Consider the following 22828-nt stretch of genomic DNA (forward strand, 5'->3'; position numbering starts at 1 on the left):
CTAGGGCTCCGGCTGTGACTGGAAGCCCTGGGGGCTTTTAAATCACCCCCGGAGCTACCAGCTGCAGAGGTGGCTGTGAGCCCCAGGGCTCAGGGGCGATTTAAAGGGCCCGAGGCTCCAGCCGCCCCTACCACAGTGGAGCTCCAGGCCCTTTAAATCACTGCCGGAGCCCTGCCGCCGCTACCCCAGGGCTCCGGCAGCAGGGCTCGGGTGGCGCTTTAAAGGGCCCGGGGCTCCCCGCAGCGGCCGGAGCCCCGGGCCCTTTAAATCACCACCAGAGCCCTGCCGCCGCTACCCCGGGGCTCCGGTGGCCAGCTTACTTTCACCTCTGCTCTCAGACTTAGTTTGTGGAAAATTACAGGCACAAGATGGAATGCAGGGTCATGTGAGCAAGTCACATGCCCTTACAGGGCTTGATGACTCATAGGAGCAGCCATTACCCACATTCTGGCTAAAGCATTCACAGGAAGGCTCACCAGGTGAGGAAGAGCTTCTTCTATGGCCCATTGTGAGAGTGGAGTGTTCTTTAATGGGCCATCAACTTGAACAGTTCATTCACAATGTGCTGGCCAGATTGGATATAAATTACCTGGTGGGTGTTATCCCAGGAGCAAATGCACTTGAAATATATATATATATGTTCATCACTTCAGATACAAAAATGATACATGCATATAAACAGGATAATCATACTTGGCAAACCATAACTTCCATTGACACCTTACACAATATACTTTGTACAAGATGTGTTTCAATTGTCTAACCATGGCAGTATTAATGATACAAATGGTCATGTTCCAATTATACACCATCACACACAGTAATACCAGCATACAAAATAAATAGGAAGGACAGAGTAGATCATGCTGGTGGGGGAGTGGCACTATGTGAAAGAAAACATAGAGTTAAATGTATTAAAAATCTTAAATGACTCAAACTGTACCATAGAATCTTTATGGATAGGAGTTCCATGCTTGAATAATAAGAGTAAAGCAGTAGGAATATACTACCAACCACCTGACCAGGATGATGGTGATTGTGAAATGTTCAGGGAGATTAGAGAAGCTACAAAAATAGAAAACTGAATAATAATGGGGTATTTCAAATATCTCCATGTTGACTGCCTATATGTCACTTCAGGCTGGGATGCAGAGATAAAATTTCTAGACACCATAAATGACTGCTTCTTGGTGCAGCTAGTCCTGGAACCCATAAAGGGAGAGACAATTCTAGATTTAGTCCTAAATGGCGCACAGGATCTGGTCCAAGAGGTTAATATAGTTGAACTGCTCAGTAATAATGACCATAATGTAATTAAATTTAACATATGTGTGTGTGTGTGTGGCTAAATTAGAAGGCATGCTGCAGAACTACCAGAATTTTCAATTCTCATCTTTTCTTCCACTATTAGTATTAAAGTGGGGGCAAAACCAGTGATTCTGAATAGAGAAATAAAGTGGCCTGGTTCTACCATATTCCTTTACTGAAATGTTTGACTGCTCTGTGATTAATCTTCTCTTGACCCTTTCTCCTTTCGTGCTGTCTATATGGAAAATATGCTCTAAATTTAGCAGACTGGACATGTAGATAATGAGAGAGAGAGAGTGTGTGGCATGGCTCAGGTGATTATTAAGCAGAGTATTCTCCCTCTAGATTGCTGGTTCAAAAAGAGCCCAGATCAGCAGTGACTGTAAGTGTTCCACATCACGAAACCTCACCCCCACCCCGAATTGGCATAAATTCTCAGCTGTGAAGGCAGTTTCAGCAGAGAGGCTAGCAATAAGATGGGAATGGAAACTGAATTCCTTTCCCACTCCCAGAGGTGTGGATTGAGTAAGGATTGAGACTAGAGATGGGCAAAATGCATCAGCCAAAACTTTTGAAACAAAAAATGCCAAAATGTTTTACCAATTTGTCTGTTTCTTTAAACTGCTTTTTGATCAAAAATTCAGAAAAAAAAATCTACATTTTATTTTGACATTTTTTCAAAATGAAATGTTTCGATTTTTCAGTTTCAGAAAGGATTTTATGTTTCAAATTTCCCAAAAATCTTTTAAAAGGTTGAAAATGAAACAAAATGTCTAGGTTTTGTTGAAATTAAATGTTTCATTTGACCCAAAACAAGCCTTTTTCAACTTCTTGATTTGACAAAAATTTTAATTTGGTTTTGACCTGAACCAAAATGAATTTTATTTTTTTCATAATTGCCAGCAAACCAAAAAATCCATTATTTCACACAGCTGTAGTTGAGAAGGGAGTATTAGAAAGTTTGAGCTGCTGCTGCCACCAATGGTGTACCTGTTAGGGCAATAAGAAAGACATACTAGCTTCTCTTTCTGGTATCTCCTTTCATCAACACTAATTTTTACACAGACGCGCACACACAAATTTCAACTCATTCTAGTCAGATGCCAACTAGTAAGAATAGTACAGCAATGCGCACAGCACCATTTGTCCAACTCCCAAGGTAACTCACATCACTGCACTTTTTAAGGAAGCAACTTCAACTTTGATTTGTTCCACTGTTTTGGGGAGGCATGTGGAATAAGGGGGGAGGGAAATGATGTTGGATGTCATGAGCTAGCTCTTCAGGACAGGAACTTTCTTCCCCTTGTGTAGGGCCTATCACATTATCAGTCAACAACAAATAAATATTGTCACGTGTGGATTGATTATATTATTTATGTGCTGGAGCCATGAGTGTGTGATGCAGCTATTCCCAAATATGTGGCAACCAATGCCAGGAGCAACTGAAACTATCTGAAATTTTGCTTAATTTTTCCACTTGCTTCATTTTTTTCCAATTCTTTTACTTTTACCTTTGAAGTGCATTAGTTATTCTGGGCCAGCTGTCTTCAGTGGGAGTTTTGACTGAGTAAGGAATCAAAGTATGGCCCAACAGGAAAAAATTGAAGTCGTTGACATGTCTGGAACTTAGTCTTCCACTTCTAGGATTGTTCATGTAAACCGTGCATTAACCAATCATATCAATACATTTTCAATCCCTTTCCCCCTTCTCACCAGTGACAAGGGAGTTGGAATAGCTTAGCAAATCCTAGCAAATGACATGAAAAGATTCCATGGCACCTCGTTTTTGCTGGTGCCAATACTTTATCAGCATTATGAGTATCTATAGTCACTATTCTTGCAAACCCAATGTAATCCTTTCCTTCCCCCTTGCCAGATTGAAGATATAATTACAAGAATGCAGGATGACAAAGCAGGTGGAGTTCCCATCCGAACAGTCAAGAGCTTTCTGTCTAAAATTCCCAGCGTTGTCACAGGTAAGAACCATGGTTTGAATGAAAGATTATGAATTAGTACTAAAAGGAATATGGCCCTGTTAACTCACGAAGAAGAGGCGAGGTGCTGGAGGAAGAGGAAATGAAGGGAAAAGCTGACTGATCTGCGCCTATTTTCTGGATGTGCCCTTCAGTCAAGGCATAAAAGATTATGCCAAATTGGTTCTCTTCTGTAAAGAGTAACAATTTTTAACCAAGTGATTGGATTTCCTTAGGATGATCTCTGAAAACCTGTTAAGTGTTTGTATAGCTCTAGTCTGCATCACAACATTGCCATGCAATATCCTATATAGTGACATCATACAGGAACAGGGGGATACAGGCTCCTGTTTGAGACATTAGAAATAAAGTTGGCAAATACAGCACATGATCAGCAGATAGACAAAAAGGTCAGCTAAAGTCAAGAAGCTTGGAAGAGCACTGGAGAGAGCAGCTGGGAAGATGATGTGAGGAATCTGTTTCTTGTCTTCCCCAGATACTTCATTACAGTTCCTTTAGACTTCTTCTGAGAGCACAGGAGCCCCGTGGGAATATGAACTCTCTATTACAGGGACCATTCTAGCACAATGAAGTTGTGTCTCAACCTGTGGAACCAGGGGTGTCTCAGGAGCGTGGCATCGAAATATAGAGCCATTCCTTCCCAGATCTCCAGCTTGGAACTTGTCCATGGCTATTGAGACCAAAAGTCAGGTCCGTGTGATAGATACCCTCAGTGACAGATGTAAAATGAGTCAGGGGTCTCAATGCAGTTCCCAGTGGACAGCTGCGCACCTCACAAAATCTCACGACTACTAGTTCTAATTTTCTACTTTGTTTGCAATCCCAGCAGAGAAGATAAGGATTTGAATAAAGCATTAATCCTGAAATGCCCTCTCAGCCCTGGAGTATCTTTTTCCAGGCCAGGCTTGAAGCACATCGTTGGGACAGTTTAAGGAAGCTTTCACTGCTGCTTTACCTGTTCTGTGGATAAAGACACTTTGCTCTCTGTGGCACATTTCACTGACAATCAACTCCTTACAATGATTAGTAAAAATGCAAAAAGCCAATATCCTCTAGTAAATAGGCAGCAAAATCTACTTTGAGGAAGGTTGGATTGACCAGAGACTTGCAGGTTAGGCTGATTCAGTCAGAGGGATGAGAAGAAGCATGATTTGACATCTCTGTATCAGGAAAAAATGGCCCTTGTCCAAGTTCAGCACAGGAATGAAATACAGACCTCCAGCAATGTAGGAGTCAAGGCAAGAATATGGAAAGTGGTATGGTGTTGCTACTGATTTAGAGCTCAATCCTGCAAATACCTCTTATCAAGCAATAGGCTCTACTTCTGTGAGTAGTCCAGTTGATTTCCAGGGTGTGACTCAATGTACTAAGCAGTTTGCAGGATTAAGCTAGGATTAGGTATGGAAGAGAAACATGAATCTACAATGAGATGTGAAAAGACACTAAATTGAGGCTTATGACTGGAGCATGTGTTGACCAACTGTTTTTGAAAGTGCCTAAGGACAATAACCGTTTTATCTAGTTTGAAAATTCATCCTATAAGCTCTAGTGCAGAGTACACAAACAGGACAGCTCAATCCTTATTCAGCTAAGAGAGGTTGCCCATATTCTTGTTAATATTCATTGACCAGATTAAGCAATTGATCTAGTCATCAAGCCATTAGGAGAAGGAAGAAAACAGGAGACATAACAGCATCTCTAAGCTGATTATATTTATCTTTAAGCACCACCATGGGAGACAGCTCCCTGGTAGAGTGAAAAGTGCCCTTTTGCATTCTGCTGTTCCAGAATAGCAGCTGCAATAGTGTCACCTTGAAATTGGATCTCTTCACAGAGGAGAACTACAGTTCCAAACATTTTTAGTAAAGAGGGATGGAGCGAACGGAGTCAGATAAAATAACAGAACAGAACAAATCCAAAATTTGTGGAAACCTTTTCAGAGGAGAATGTGGGAAATGTGTTGTGTCCCTTCAGCTGACTTGAAACCTCAGCCAGTTCTTCTCAGCCAATTGTGGCTGTGACCTGGAGCTTTGGAGGTTGGACAGCAGGGAAAAACAGGTTAAATAAGGAATCTGAAGTCTCCTGCATTTATCTTCTCCTCCCCTCCCCTCCCCCCTTGCAGATTGATGCTGTTTAGATTTATATCTATGATAAAAACAAAAGAAAGATTGTTTTGTCATAATACAATGCCAAATTAAGCACATTTCCTAACCCTTGATTTGCTTAATGTTCTTAGCATAAAAAGACATACTTTCAAAGCCTTTGGCGCTAAGAATAGACTTATCTGGAAAGAGTTTAATTTCTGAAATCCAGTGATGTTCTATATTTTCAGAACCAATCCAATTCCACATGGAAGATGTAACAAAAATGCCAAAGCATGACTTACTGTCAGTCTGACAATAGCCATGGTGTAATACTGATGAGGCTCCTTCTTGATTGCAGCAACACAGTATATAATACTGGCGTTTTTCTTCCCCCTTCTTCCCAGCTTTGTGTGTAAACTGTGAAGAGTGGAAATCAGAGAAAGATCAGGAGGGAAGGTGGAACAGGGAGCTGTCAGAGGAGGGTTAGAATGGAGAGCCATATGAGAAATTATGGGACTGTGACTCTGGGAGGTGAGGTTTGAGTAGAATAATGCCATTTTTTTCACTTCAACACCCATCTTTGGCCAGTGGCGATCATGTGTGTTGTGTACAGAAGGATGTGAATCTCCCATCTCCCTAAATGCCTGTTGTAGTCTGTGTCTAGAACAGCACTCACTGCAGTGGAAGAAACCACACATTCCCCTCTCAGGTAAAGCAAATGGTGCCTCCAATAGTGTTCGGTTACTGGAGCGCACATAAACTTGCAGCTCACCACTCCATGGTATTCCATTTATCAAAAAGTAGCATCAGTACACCTCCTCAGCATATTAACCGCCGTTCCATTGCACCTGACTTCTACACCTCTGCCATGCATCTCATTGTTAACCTGGTATTTCCGTACAAGGACCCCATGGCTTTCAAACACTGCTATTTTTCACACAAGGGCTCTGTGTACACCATTGCCAAAGTGATGCTGTACTGATCTGCAGCACCCATGCTATTCTGATATGGACATCCCCTTTCACCTACAGCTCTGCCAAACCTGATTCCAAATCTTCTCCATGTTGGTCCTGAGCTTGTTCATACCTCTGCTAATGTACCTCAAGGGTGACCTGTAGTCCAATACCTTTTAGCTATTCAATCCCCTTCTGATTCACCTTAATCTGAACCTGTAACCCAGTGGTTCTCAACCTTTCCAGAGTACTGTACACCTTGCAAGAGTCTGATTTGTCATACCCCCCGAGTTTCACCACACTTAAAAACTACTTGCTTACAAAATCAGACATAAAAATACAAAAGGGTCACAGCACACTGTTACTAAAAATTGTGTATGTTCTCATTTTTACCATATAATTATAAAATAAATCAATTGGAAAATAAATATTATACTTACATTTCAGTGTATGGTAAATAGATTAGTACAAACAAGTCATTGTAGGAAATTTTAGTTTGTGCTGACTTCGCTAGTGCTTTTTACGTAGCCTGTTGTAAAACTAGGCAAATATCTAGATGAGTTGATGTGCCCCCTGGAAGACCTCTACATGCCTCCAGGGGTACAAGTACCCCTGGTTGAGAAACACTGCTGTAATCCACTAATATCCTTCTGTTCTAGTACAGCAATCTTCTTCACCCAGCTCCACCAGTACACCTGATTTCCGATATACACACCTTTATTCCAGTCCTGATCCACCTAGCACTTTAATTCCTCCTTATTCCTAACCTGTGAACTGCTACATTCCTGCTTTTCCTGTCTGCTGCTCTCAAAAGGTTGCCAATTTGCTTCTCAACTGTCATATCCCTGCTGTTTCAGGCCTGGTTTTGCAAATTCCCCTCAAACTTGATCTCTACTTGCCCCAGATATTTCAGCCGTGACCCCTTACATCTCGGACATCGTTGCCAAAGGGTTTCACCCCTAACCTGCAGCTTTCCCCTGGCATTCTAATATTATGGGGAGACTGAGAACCAGGCATAGAGCAGGCAGGTGCAATACAATCTACCTCTACACAGCTCTGCCAATGCACTTCATTCTAGATTTGTAGTATCTCTTTTATTTCAGTCCAGGGCATCTCTGAACAGAAACTGCCAATTTTGTGGAAGCTGGTCTGTAGTTTTCTTGGTGTGAACAAACATTCACTTGAGACTAGTGATCTAAACTAAGCTTAAACTGCTGTATATTTCTCCTTAACAAGCAAGCCTCTATCTTTTGAGAAGTGTGTGTGCAATGGTCCCAAAACAAATCAGCATGCCTCCTCTTTGATAAAGTGGCATTCAGCTGGAGGATATAAAGTCCATGTTGCTGGGAAAGAGAGAATTTATTAATAGTGCTCCCGATCAATGGAGCTCTGTGTTCAAATGGTCAAGTAGAACCATTTTACCACCTGCACAGACTGTGCAGGAGGATTCTCAATTTCTGTCAAAACCATTTTTTATGGCCAGGCCATTGTGGAGATGAACTCTTGAGACCACTGTGAGGATAAGGTTATAGTCTCTTTCCTCAGGAATGTGCCTTCTTCAGATTCCTTTCTCATGTGGATGCAGAAGTCGAGCACTTCAGTTAAGGGGGAAAATTGGCTCCTCTTCTGCAGTCATGAAGGTCTCCTTTGCTGTGAAAGTGTGCAAGTGGGAAAGTCAGCATGGGGAGGCATGATACAGCAATCCATTCCTCAGCAGTACATAGAGAGCAGGGCATGGGGACTGGGCATGAGGTTTCTAAGAACAGGTTAGACAAACACCTGTCTGGGGTGGTCTAGGTTTGCTTGATCCTGCCTCAGTGCAGGGGGCTGGACCAGAGGATTTAGAGATCTCTTCCAGCCCTACATTTCTATGATTCTGTGAAGGGTTGCTCTAGTTATTAGCCTGAAAGAGCCTCCACAGACTGGTTCCAAAAAGGATTCTTCTTCCCCTGGCCCCGCTGCACATCTGCCTACTTAGTCTGGCCACATGATTTTAGCTGAGCCTTGTCCAGCATCCCTGAACTTTGAGATCTAGCATGAAACATCCCCAAACTTACAGCTGGTCCCTATCTTTGTAATAGATGAAGCCAATATCTCAGTTCCAGTAATCCACCTGCTTGTCAAACTGTGAATCTGAACTTCTAGTTTGGGTCCATCTTTGTTTCTACAGTTTTGCCTGCTGAAAAAAATGCCCTCATGTAGGACTTGAAATCTAGCATGTTGGCTGTATTTTCAGTACTGCAGGTAGTGTAAAGTGTAGGTAGTGCTTGGATGCTGCATTTTGGCTTTGGTGATGGTCCCACCTCTAAACAAAGTAAGGATCAATTTGCATATGCAGTTATTTTGGTAATGATGAATGAACCCATTTGGATAAAATAAGAATCACCCAAAATTCAAACCAACTTCCCAAAATAGCTTTCAGGTGAGTGTGTTTTTATACATTTCAACTTTAATCTTAAATGGTTTCTGGTGATTTTCCATATCTATGTTATACAGTAAATTCAATGGTGTCCAATAGTCACGCAATGAAAACCAGCTCATGAGCCCCATATTCATATATATTTACTTCTTACTGGAAATCAATTGCTGGGCAAGTTATGTTTTTTAATTATTTCAAGCTAACACTGAAGTGGGTTTCTTCACCAAAATTCAGTGGTATTCTTTATTATGCATCTCCTCTTCACATTAGAAAATGTAATCCACTCTGCCCACAGTGGGCGGGCTGTCATACCTCTTTATTTAGTGTAGTCCAAAGTGTCCATGAATCATATCGTATTAGACATGTCAGTTCCAATACATGTACTGCATGGCTTGCAATTTTCTTCTTCAGTCTTCTCCTCAACTCTTTTGGTCCGGTGCCAGGAGACAAATGAACCCAGTTAAGGAGCAGAAGAGTTATGCCAGCATTATATGCAATTCCTTCTACCCCTTTTCCCTTTTGAACTTGCTAGTTTTGATTAAAGTAGGGGGGAGAATGAGTTCAGTGCTACAAGTACACTAATTCCCTGCCGATTGCTAAGTCTTCATTCAATTCATTGCAAAGCAAAGATACAGAGAGCCTGATTTTAGAGGGTTTGGGGATATTATAGATTAAGACAAGGTTGTAAAAATGTAAATGAAAATGATCAGTCTTTGAAACTAAATTATTAAAATGTGGACTTTCTGCATATCTTTGAGTGGGGGTGTGAGTGTGCATGCGTGCACACAGACATAAGCACAGCATATAATTCTCCAGTAAATAACTAACAAGAAAATAAATGTAAGAATAGTAGTTGTGTTGTGCATTATGACTAAATATCTAACAGGGTTCTGCACTATTTCTATCCATATATAGAGTAATGAAGTGGCGTTTGTGTATTATGTGCCATTGCCCTCTGCTACAATCCAGTTGTGCATCAGACTCCATATAGTTAAAGTAGATTCACAGCCATATTGTGAATTTATTGTGCTTTTCTAATTTAAGCCTGATTTGTGCTTATTTATTTCTGTGCAATTCATCCCCTAATACTGGCCTTCCCAGTGCTCTGGCAGAGAAACAGACTAAACTGCATGGCTTGCTTGATGCCACAGCTACTCTGGGCTTGTGAGGGAGGTGGGGCAGCCTTCCTTCGAAGGTGGCTGTATACACTTCTCCCAAAGAACTGATTTTTAGCCATCTGCCCCCTTCAAGATTGTTCATCCCTGCTTACGAATCATATGGGGCTAGCATGATCCGTAAGAATGCATATCCAGGCCTCAAGGATTGACCCTAAATAATTTAAAGTTCACTTTTTAAAACAGTTGGAATTAGATACTTTAATGAGCAATAGTTTTCACATGACAGCACTTAAAAACAGCCATGTTGGCAGTGGAGAGCAGTAGTTAAGGAAATAGCACAGTGCACAATGGTAGGGAGGAGTAAAATTTGGCCTAGAACCTTGTAGCAAAGTTTCATAATGTGTCATGTGATCTTTCATGTCCACAGAGTAGCCAGAGCTATAAGGTATTATCCAAAAGATCCAGACTCTAATCTATCTGCTGTGGAAGAATGAAGGGCTGAATATACCCTTCCAGGAGCTGAATGTGTGATTACCGTAAAGTCAAGGTATGTTGAGCCTGAGGCTTAGACAACAGACCTGTCACCTTGAGCTTCTGGTGGGCACATAAGAATCTGTCTAACAGACAGGATTTGCCTCACTCTTAAGATGTGTCTACAACTGAGCTGGGAGGTGTGTTTCCCAGGTCACACAGATGTACCCATCTCTAAAAATAACAGTGTAGCCAGGATAGCGTGGGTGGTGGCTCGAGTTAGCCACCCAACAGGTACCCACGCAAGCTGGGAATTGCACCTACCACCTTAAATGGAGACATACCCTTAGTCAATTTAGACTTTCTGCCATGACTTGCCTTCTCTCTACAGACACCAGAGACATTTTCAAAAGGGGGGAAAAAAAGACTTAGCCATCTTATCAAGTTGGAACATCACAAAAACATTGTTGCCTGCTGTAAAATAGAAGGCTAATAGAGGTTAATAGGCCAGACTGCCGATGAGAGCAGCCAGCAAGAATTCTGTGCTTGGCAGAAGCAGCCACAATCATCTTTTGTTTTATTTGATTTTTTTTTAAGGATGCTTTCAAGACTTTTAGCCTTCAGCACAGGCTTAGGAACTGGTATGAAATGGGGCTGACTTGATGATAATTTAACTATAGAAACAGTGGTTAGATGAATTGATAGTTCACTTGTTGTATCAAAACATTACTAGGTAAGTGTTTTCTCGGTGCTGACTACAGTCTTATGAAACACACTGCGTTTAGCTGATGGAATATTGTGGTTAATAGATGGAGCATTAAAAAGAGTTGTCAATTTTCAGCACCTGTCGAAAGTCATGAAAATGAATGATTAATGACTCTTGCTTTTGTCCTGATGTCTTCAAAAGCACAACATGATTGTGAAAGTTTATTTCAGAATCGGAATGCTGTAGCACAAGAGCCCAGATTAAATGTAAGGCCCATCATGTATCCTATGTGGTCACTGAATTTGAACAACTGTCCTGAGGCTGTAATACTTCAACTGTTCTGCCTTTCCTTTACAGTGGGCAGTGGATCTGTGGTAGTGGTGGATCTACCAACCCCGCCTCATTTCTTCTCACTCATTACTTCTTCTCTGTCCTTTTCTATCCCACCCCCAATACTTTGGTGGGCTTTCCCTCCATCATCTGTGCAACAGAGCCGCATCAATTCTATGGGAGATGTCCATGCCCTCTAAGGCATGAGGGGAGATACGACCCTGAGACAAATAACCATTTATACCATTAATTGCTGTGGAATGAATTATGCTAAATACCAAGTGACAATCGATAGCAAATTGAATCCACAAATCTTTATTGAACATAATTTGAAAGGCACCATCCTGAATCAATCAATCACAGTGTATTTCAGCTTTCATTTGGTGGCATTCCAGCGCTTAAAAAAATAAATCATTCACATTATTCAGTAAGTATGTTTTACTCGCTCTTATTTACTGTTCTCCAGCTGCCTTAATCAAACAGATTTTCAAGGTATTTAGTGAGAAAGCCCTGACCTTCAGTTAAAGAGGCTTAAATTATAAATCATGATAGTTTCTTCTAATGAAATGTAAAAAAAAACTATGTTAATGAAATCTATGTACTAAAGTCAGGAAATCCAAAGTTATGGTTTCCCCCAGTAACTGTACCACTAGTCTCACATGTAGCATATTTTATTCCTTTACACATAGTGGTAAGTTTAATAGCAGGATATCTCCTCTATGTACAATGTAGCCAAGTTACAGTTAATGGGGAAGGCATAACTGAAGCTTTCTGTGCCGTTCAAATCTCAGATTGTTATCTTAGTGTAGTTTTAATGTTTATTTTCAGGTCAACAAAAAAAAAATTAAAAAGAAATAGGTTAAAATGGTCCTCCTACAGTCCCCAGTGCAGCTGCTTTTTGAAAGCACCCAGAATCCACTGCTTTTGGGAACTGTGCCAGGAACAGTGGGATACCTTCCAAGAGGTCATTGTAAGTGAAAAGATTTAGCACAGCACTAGTGTAGACACCGAGTTTCAGTATTCAAAATGTAATTATAAATGGAAAATTGTCATCAAGTGGTATGTTTCTAGTGGGGTCGCACAGGAATCCGTTTCTTGTACCTATGCTATTTATCAGTGACCTAGAAGAAAATGTAAACCCATCGCTGGTAAAGCTTACAGATGTACCAAAACTTGGTGGAGTGATAGCTAATGAAGAGTGGAGGTCACTAATACAGAGAGATTTGGATCTCTTGGTAAACTGAGTTCAAGAAAACAATATGCATTTTAATATGGTTAAATGTAAATGTATACATCTAGGAACAAAGAATGGAGGCCATACTTACAGAATGGTGGGGACTCCATCATGGAAAGCAGTGACTCAGAAATATATTTGGGGAGGCCTGGTGGATACTCAGTTGAACATGAGCTTCAAGTGTGATGCTGTGGTCAAAAGACCAATGCGATCCTGGGATGCATATATGGGAATCTCTGCTCCTACTCAGGAGGATATTTTAATTTTATTTGGCACTGTTGCAACTGATGCTGGAATACTATGTACAGTTCTGGTGCCGACAATTCACGAAGGATGTTGATAAATTGGAGAGGGTTCAGAGAAGAGCTAGGAGAATGATTAAAGGATTAGGAGAATGATTAAAGGATTAAAGGATCTATCTAATGATAGACTCAAGAAGCTCAATCTGTTTAACAACATGAGGCTTAAGGGGGTGACTTGATTATAATCCGTAAGTACCTACATGGGGCACAAATATTTAATCATGGGCTCTTTTTAATCTAGCAGAGAGTGGTGTAACACCATCCAATGTCTGGAAGTTGAAGCTAGACAAACTCAGACTGGAAATAAGGCATACATTTTTAACAGTGAGAGTAATTAACCATTGGAACAATTTATCAGGGGTCATGGTGGATTCTTCATCACTGACAAATTTTAAATCAAGATTGGATCTTTCTAAAAGTTCTGCTCTAGGAATTACTTTGTGGAAGTTTTATGGCCTGTGTTACAAAGGAGATCAGACTGGATGATCAAAATGTTCCCTTCGACTCTCAGATTCCAGTACACAAATCAACATGGCCAGTGTCGACACACTGAACTGTCTGTGCTTAACCAGTTCGATTAGGAATGACTCAGTTATTTATTATTTGTAACACCACAATTCCTAGAAGCCCTATAGACTTGGCCATGGTCTTTCAGTGTAGACCAGACATGAATTTCAAATGTAAAAGGAAAGCAGAAAAAAACCTTTCTGACCTTTTTTATATATAAAGAAACAAAAATGGACAGAATCCCAATTTTATTGAAAAAAAGTACGTATATATATTTCTTTAACTGATAAATCCTGCAAAATTGCTCATTGGTTTTCTCTGGATTTACTCTAAGTGCAGTGTGAATTAAGGCGCTTGGATATTTTAGTTGTATGATTCACTACCATATGCAGGGGGAAAACTATATATTTTTTTGTTCTGCGGAGAAATACCACTAAACAGTTAGGTCTTCTTTCAGTTAATTCCTATGTGATCCCTGCTTCTGCTGCAGGAAGAGGATATCTGGCATGACATTGCTTGTGTCTACCTCAGTATTATAGTCATTTACTGAACAGGAAATTTCTAGGAGCAAATCCTTCTACAGTATGAACTTGGCTTCACAATGTATAATTCTTAAAACTGAAAAACTAAACAAATGAGCTTTAAAAATTCTTCTTTAAAAAGAAGCCTAACTAAAAATCCCAAGCATGTTCACTTTTAAATCATAATTCCAAATATCACATGAACTTGAAGAGAAAAGTAACATTTTTCTTACACAATAAAAAGTTGGATATGCAATTATTTTATCCTTATAGTCTCGTGTTGCACTTTAGTGGAATTCCCTGTCCTATGGTTTTGGTTTTACATCTGTTGGGGACTGGATGATTCCACTTCTCTTTAAATAATCAGATACAAAGACTATCGGTATCTGGTCAATACCAAAGCATAATTCAGATGCTAATAGTCATTATGAAGGCAGGCACAGAGCGGATGGAAGGAGCCGTATCAGCAGGAGGGATACTTGAGCAATGGGGATGGGATCGAGGGAGGATGGGTAAGGGAATGGGACTCAGCACAGACTTTGGCTGCCATGAGATACCACGGCAGAAGGGGGAGTGAAGTTCAGTTATACTTGGCCTTCACTGGGCAGTGACCCACAATTTTAAGTATCAGTACTGTGGCTATGAGCAAAACATTCTGATTTGGGGTATTTGTTACGTCTCTACAGCAAATTGCCTGTCTTTCGGGAGTTGTATGAGAGGGATACGACAGGAATTAACCTCAACATTGGGAACTGGGGATAGAAGCACAAGCCATTTGTAATTCAAATAACCCGGCTTTCATGGCTTAAAGTTAGCAACATTAAAATCTGAACATTCACAATTGCAGGCTCTGCAGTAACCACTAAAATAAATACTTAGAATAGGAGATACCACTGAACCACAATCACTGCAGAATGACAAAGGCTGGATTTTTAATGGGGCCTGTTATTCTTTGTGTATTTGGAGCTCCTTGGCTGCAAAGTCCTCTGGCAGTATATTTCCCCCCTGTCACTTTCCATACCTAGGCCTAGTGCCCCAGGATCTGGTTTTGCACATATATTTTTCAAAATATATGCAATTATTTGGGTTAGGCATATTCAGTGACAGAAATGACTTGCACATATAGCTTGCTTAACTGAAGTAAACCCCCCTCTTTGTGTGGCATGCAGTTGGGGCCAAAACAGAACTGAGAGACTTGGAAGAAATTCTGTTAGATAGTTCACAGATCCTAATAGGCTCTGAACTGATTTAATATATTTGGGTGTGGACATCTGCTCTATTGCTTTTACTTTTTCAGCGTCAGGGTCATAGCCCTTGAGAGGTTAGATAAGAGTCCCACTCATGGTATTTTAGTCCATTGCAATTTCATCTTGTTTTTGTTTAATTTTAAATTTACTTGCATGGCTCTTTCTAGTAGACAGATGAGGTTGTGGTCATGATCTGCCACAACTTCTGCCATGCTGTCTCCACATCCATACATCAGAATGTCATCAGGTGTGAGGCTGATCCCTGTGAGTCCTGTTAGTATGTCTGTCTTCTGGCATTAATATTCTTCCACTGCATGTTTAATCCCAAACAGCTTTCTCAACCACACGTATCTACATACTGGTGTCCAATATGTGGGGAGGTAGCTGTTTTCATTATCCAGTAGCACCTGCTAATATCCATCCATGGCATCAAATATTTAGAATATTTTTGCTTTTGCCAAGTCAGGTGGTAATTTTTCAATTGTAAGCACTTGGTAGTGAGCTCTTTTTAGTGCTTTGTTTGCATTGTTAGGTCTATGCAGATGTACAGCTTGACTGGCTCCTCAGTGGTTAAAACGCTGGTTACCCGCTTGTGGGCTCTGTCACTTTAGCAATGATGCCTTTTCCAATTTGGCTTTATTGTGCCCATTTTTTTTTTCTTATTGCAAAGCTTGCTCTGCAAGGCAGATGCTGTGCTGGACACATTGGTTTATGTATTTCCAGGTGTAGTATGTATGGGAAACATGCCAGTCCTTGGTAATCTTGTAACAGCTGTGCTGCAAGCAAACACAGTGCAGTGTTTGCTTTGGATATGTTTCCTGTTGTGCTTGTGTGTCTATTGAATGAGTTCCTTTCCACGGGGTTAGTTCCAGGGCAACTGTACTAGTATTCCCCCTCTGTGATCCAACAAGGGCACCCACTTAAAGGTTTCCAACGCCCAGTTTGAGCCTTACAAATTATTTATGCTTGCTGTTTCCCACTGCATTAATGTCACATACATACAAATCTCATCCTGAGTCACAATTAGTTTCCTCAATATTTTCCTTGTCTACAAGCTTTGGTATAACAATTTCTCTTGCCAAAATTATTAACTCCCATATATGGGGCATTTTCCATTTGTCATGTTTTTCTCCTCTTACTTAACGGGTCTTTTTTTGCATTTTGTTTCTCCTCTGTTTTGTATTTGGCCATTTGTTTTTGCATGTATTTTGGTGTATTTTTTCCTTGTATTTTCACGCTTTCCCTGTGCTCTTTGGTGAATGATCTGTGTCCATTCCACTAATGCTCTGCATTTGGTTGTGAACTTATTTACTCAACATTGCGCATGTCTATAGCCCTTTGTACAGCTAGTGGGAGCTCCCTGAGCTTTCTCATTTGTCCTCCTGCATCTTTCATCCATATTACTAATCTATCATGAATTAGTTCATCTTTTAAGATTTCATAATTGCACGAGTCAGCCATTTTGCATAGTTTAGCAATCTACTGATCTATTTTTTCTCCGGATTTTTTTATAACACTTGTTGAAGAGAGATCTTTTATATATGACATCTTTTGTGGGTTGAAAATGCTTTTGGAATGCTTCTAAGACTTTACCTGGGCCCTCCCTATCTGCTACTGACATACTGTTGGAGCACATAAGAGCCTTTCTCCATTTCAGCTAATGGTATGGCTGGTGTTACTTTGTTTTCCTTTTAATCCAGCCCCACTGCAATTTTGCCCATTGTGATCTGAAGAATGTAAGCTGCTAAACACGCCCCCTTTCATGTCTATCTGATATGCTGTCATGATTGTTTTCTCTTTGTAAAGATGGGCAAGAACTAGGACATCTGAGGAGTCTCTAATGCTGTCAGTGCAATAAAGTGCTAGTACTATTATCCATGGTGATTTCTTTGCTGTATCTGATCAGCCTGCTCTTTTGAGTCCTATGTGAGCTAGTTTTGGGTGTAACTTCTAAATAGGTATCTGGGTCATGTTTGACACACTCCCAAATCTGGACTCAGTCTATGATGTTTTTGAATCCCTACGTAGTTCAAAATCTGCCAACTGTTTTCCTTAAATAATTTCATTCTGAATTGTGCATTAAAGTGTATTGCATCTTGTATAATTACACCTGCAGCCGACCTGGGGCACTCGTAGGGGACCAGGAAATGTAAATCTCACAAGATTTTGCACTAGCCATTGTATTTTTTAACTGAATCATGGAAGTTTGGATTCAGACCTCTGTGATGACAGGCTCCTCTAGCTCAGCTCTTGTGCGTGCTCTCTGGATTATTTGTGTGTCACTCTAACCACAACCCCAGCAGCAATTGCTCTTCATGACACAGATCCCTCTAGTCCTTGTCTTTCAACTAAAAATCCTGAAATGGCTAGACTATACCGCCTGCCCTCTTGTCATCTCTTCTTTCAAGTGTGAAGGATCTGTTCAACTTCTCTGATGAACTGTGCGAATTTCTTCTAAACGGTCTCAGACTCTCGACGTTCATTCTTGCAACACAAGCGTATTAAGAAAAAGAAGAGGAATGCAAATCAAAAGAAAATAAATGATACATAAGCAGATCAACATTTAACTCCGTACGATCTAGAGAGGTACAGGTAGGTAAGGAAAGAGAAATATGAAAACAAAGTTAGTGTGCTGGGCCCTGCTCGTGATCTGTCAGTCTGATGGTGGCTATTGTTAGTAAGATGGGATTCAGCCAGCCAGTCCTCTGCTAGTCCCCATCCAGTTTAAAGAGTGTATTTAGAGCACACCATCCCCTTAAGGGCCATACAAGTGTAGTTGCTACAGCCTTCCATCCTTGGATCCTTGATCTAGGCTTTCTTTGATTGTTAACCCTTTCTATGGGGAGAGAATATTGAGTATTTATATGCTTTTCGTTAGCATCTTTGCCAAAACAGTAGTTTAGATGAAAAAACTTCTAGCTAGCTGCCCCTGGTTTCTGTGCCTTTCCTGCACTAATTTCAGTCTTTGCTTCCTTATCTTCCAGGATCTGCACAACTCCATGCCTGCCCACATCTCAGTACTCATTTAATTCTGTTCCCCTTATGGCACTCTTGATAGTCCTCTCTGCTTTGTCTCCTCCTGACACCCTCAGCTTCATACTTTCTTCCATGCTGCCTTCCTATACTTTGTATAGCCTCCCACAACCTGTGTGCGTTGCACCTTGCTGCTTCTCCTCAAAACCCTATGTGGATGTCACCACGAAGGTCTTCATAACTTCCCATGTATTCACTGTTTTTCTAAAAAAAAGGAGGACTTGTGGCACCTTAGAGACTAACCAATTTATTTGAGCATGAGCTTTCGTGAGCTACAGCTCACTTCATCTGATGCATACTGTGGAAATTGCAGAAGACATTATATACACAGACACCATGAAACAATACCTCCTCCCACCCCACTCTCCTGCTGGTAATAGCTTATCTAAACTGATCATCAAGTTGGGCCATTTCCAGCACAAATCCAGGTTTTCTCACCCTCCGCCCCCGCACAGACAAATTCACTCTCTTGCTGGTAATAGCCCATCAAAAGTGACCACTGTCTTCACAATGTGTATGATAATCAAGTTTGTCTGTGGGGGGGCGGAGGGTGAGAAAACCTGGATTTGTGCTGGAAATGGCCCAACTTGATCAGTTTAGATAAGCTATTACCAGCAGGAGAGTGGGGTGGGAGGAGGTATTGTTTCATGGTGTCTGTGTATATAATGTCTTCTGCAATTTCCACAGTATGCATCCGATGAAGTGAGCTGTAGCTCACGAAAGCTCATGCTCAAATAAATTGGTTAGTCTCTAAGGTGCCACAAGTCCTCCTTTTCTTTTTGCGAATACAGACTAACACGGCTGTTACTCTGAAAACTGTTTTTCTGGTTACTGTATTTGCCTGGGTAAGATTTTGAGTTTTTCAGCATCTCTTTTAATATGTGTGGTTAAAGCACCGTGCCCATTCCCAGTGCTATAAATATATAATAGTAATAATAAAAGGTACGTGCATGAGAGGAAGCCTGCAAATATAGCCAATTTGCTTTTAAAAAGGTATCATTTACTTTTTATTTATAAATTTAAATTAGCATAAAAAGAGATGCCTTTCTACAAGTGCACTGTCAACAATACCTTTCCTCCATAAGTGAGTTGTTAAGTTTTATCCCCACTTCACTAATGGGGAAGGTAAGGCACACAGAGTTAAGGCCTAGGGTTACATACACAGTTAACTGCAGCCTTCTATCTATATACTTCTATGGCCTCCTTCACCATAGAATCCAAGTGGCTCACAGCAGTGCTCTGAGGTAAGGAAATTTTATCTCCATTTACAGATGGGTAACAGAGGTAGTAAAAAATAGAAGAGACTTGCCCACTGTTACATATTTATATGTAAACTACTTTTTCCTCCTTTTATCTCTGAAAAGCCAGAGCAGCTAAGAGAAAGTGAGTTGGAGTCTGGTCCTAATTTTGTATTGCCTTTACCCAGTTCAGCAAAATGCCACCAACTTGCATCAATGGGTGAGGGAACTTGATACCGTCAGCAGTGAAAGGGGAACAGTACCAGCAGCAAGGGAGGGAGATGCTTGCCAAGGGACAATAGGTATCTCCTCGTGAGAGTCTCTGGCACCCATTGGCCAGCTGGAGGAGAGAGGTGCTGATTAGCCAGCATTCCTCTGCTCCCAGGATTTAGTCCAGCACAGGGGCCATGTGGAGCCTCTTTCAGCTCCTTTCTAGCAGCCCACCCTACCCAGGAATGGGAACCCAGCCTGACAGATGCTGCAGCTCTAGCCAATCTAGCCAAAGGGTCAGGAAGGAATTTTTTCTCCCATAGACCACTTGGCAGAAGACCAGGGAGTTTTTTGCCTTTCTCACAGCACCTGCAAGCCATAGTGGGCTGAGTAGGAATGCACTTAGTACCTGACTGAGGTATAGGGGTGGAGCTGTTTATTTGTCACAACTTGCAGTCAGTTTCCAGTGTGGCTAAGAGAATAAAATGAACAGTTCTCAGAGGGAAAAGACCAGGGATTTTGGTGTTGGGCCTTGGGCTCATGCTGCACCCTCTGTCCACCTCATGGCGCAGAGGGTGCAAGGACTCAGAGAGCTGAGTCCTATGGGGTAGACTAAGGGGTGCCTGCCCCATGTTATGGGTTATATGGTAAGGAGCCCTGGAACCCCTGCCCTGGAACCAATTAAATGCCTGGTATAGGAGAATATTGGCGATGGGCAAGTAACGCCCCCTAGCCTGTGTTAAAGATTAATAAAAGTTGCAGCCTGCCGCTTAATTCCATGCATGTGTCTGTTCTCATTTTGCCACTGGGTCCACATCAGGCACTTACCTATGTGTTTAAAGTTAAGCATGTGCTTAAGTGACTTGTTGAAATAGGGATTATGTTCCTAACCAGTTACTTTTGGGCAAACCCACTGAAGGCCACGTGCTTGCACCCAAGGACATAATTGCAAAGTGATGGCATTACACAAGCATAACTTGAAGACATAATTTTTGAAATTTGAGTTGGTGGTTATAAAAGGTTAAAAGATCACCTTTAAGATCACCAAATCATTTTCACTGTTGTGACTAGGCACACACTTCCTTTCCAGATAAAGGCTAGCTCATAAACCCAGCTGCCACCCTAGCCAAAGCACCTGGAGATATTGCATCACATTTTCCTTTCACTTTCACCAGTGTCACTCTGATTTCAGTGGAGTTACTCCTGATTTCCACTTGAAGATTCTCGATACAAACTGTATCACTCCATTGCTGTGTTTTAGGATCTAGGAAGAAACTTTCTCCATTTGTTCATCCGCTGTTAACCTGCACATTAACTAAACCTAACCTGAGTGATGTTGAAAACCTTCTAATGCTCAAAGCCAGCACAAGTGTAGTCAAGCCCCATTATCTTGTACCCACACAGGCACCTGATCCACTTTTTTAATAGATGCTCTCTATTGAGCTCAGAGTTAAACTCTCTACTTCCTGCTGAGAATTCCTTTTTTGGTGTGGTTTGGAACAGAGACTCCTTGTTTTCCCCTCCCTGTACATGTACAACCTCTATGATAATGCTTCTTAATTGCAGTCATGCTTACTGGAGAGGTCAGAGCTCATCAAACACAGCATCTGCGCCCCATTCCTGGAGCTCAGTTTGATTTCTCTTGACTTCAGCAAGGGCTTGGGCTTCATAGGCCAGAAGTGATTTTTCCTTTTTGCCTTAGATCACATGAACAGAATACAATCAAAAGGCAGAAGTTCCTGAACTGATGACCCTGAACAGTTGATCCAGAGCTTGAAACAGAAGCTGGAATAGCTAAATTAGTCTTTTCAGCCACTTTGCTGGCTTTTCTCACTTAAGGGGAAGTAACACCTGCTCTTTAGCTATGACCTTGGCTAATATATAATGCCTAATTAGTCGGAGTAAATTTCTTCATCTCTTAGATGAGCACCTCTGACAGAATGCTAAGTGAGATCATTGCCTGTAGCATTCATCCTGCTTTGTCCCAGTATCCAGCAAATTTGATTTTCAGGCAGTATTACTGTTACATTGTCCTGTTTCTCTAAAGCACTAGGGAAATCCCACTCCGTGCTGCTGTATAACCCTGAACTATAATTGCATTTTCTTGTCCACCTCATCATTTTTGTTAATAATAATAATGGACCTAGTGGTGTAGGAAGTTGTTTCCTGGAATTATTGTACCCTCTCTTATAAGAGCTATTGAATAGGGAATACTTAAAGCATTTGATTCTAAGTGTTACAATGGAGCAGATCATGACTTTCTATGGGAACCCTCAAGAGGGGCTTTGGGGAGAGGGAGACTCCAAGTGGGTTCTGCCCATGGTGCTTCCTCCTTTCATTCAATTCTGGGGTGGGATTTCACCTTGTGAGAGAAGGATCCAGCCCCCAAGCACCACAGAGATTCTACTAAGCACACAAGGCCCTCTGGAGAGTGATTCCATTCCCCAGTGGTGACGCTGGCACTCTGGCAGGGCAGCTTCAAATGGAGCCTTGCTGCTATGGATTTCAGCACAGGCAGCTGCCCTTGGGACCACTACAAAGGAGGATTGTACTATGCAAGGGACTCACCACAAAAGGGAATTAGCTTGGAGACTCCATGACAAGCTTGGAGAGGCAGAAGCTGATGCACATCACCTCCTGCTTCTTCCTTTCTTCTAGCAATATGCAGATCTTCTGGGGCAATCCACACTGATGAGAGAGAAGAAAAGATGGATTTGACATGAGATTTTAAGTTAAATAGAGTCAATGAGGTGGGAAGAGTTGGTAAGTATGTTCCAGGAAGCGTGATCTGCAGAGAAGAATACTCTTGCACCAACAGCACCAAGACTGTGGCCTTGTGTTTGTTTTCAGTTGTATTTTAATTGTAACTTTCAAGTGTGTAAACCAGATATGGTTACAATAAAAAACACAAAAGGCATGTGGGGAAATCATCTGAAACCAGATTAGAATGTTCCCTGCTTTTAGATTTGTCTGTCACATACAGAGGTATGGTGCCATGGAGGTGGAGTTTAGTGTTTGACATAGAGGACACTGTGAAGGAGCAGAGAAAGTGCTGCCGGGCACAGCAGGGGTTAAAGAAAACCTGTGGGCTCAGCTAGCCCTGCCCTGTTATACCTGCAGCCACTGTCAGGCCTGGAGGGGGGAGAAAAGAAG

The 22828-nt window shown here is 41.4% G+C and overlaps 1 protein-coding gene across 2 annotated transcripts in view; it reads left to right on the plus strand.

Annotated features, from left to right (window-relative positions):
- RGS6 (regulator of G protein signaling 6) overlaps positions 1-22828 on the plus strand; it is a 499145-nt gene that overhangs the window by 321063 nt on the left and 155254 nt on the right. For both annotated transcript variants that reach the window (XM_074955587.1, XM_074955588.1), the window contains exon 3: positions 3185-3284. In XM_074955587.1, coding sequence (XP_074811688.1) covers positions 3185-3284 — 100 coding nt within the window. The remainder of the gene's footprint in view (positions 1-3184; positions 3285-22828) is intronic.

This window comes from Natator depressus, chromosome 6, assembly GCF_965152275.1.
Source record: "Natator depressus isolate rNatDep1 chromosome 6, rNatDep2.hap1, whole genome shotgun sequence".
Lineage (NCBI taxonomy): Eukaryota > Metazoa > Chordata > Testudines > Cheloniidae > Natator > Natator depressus.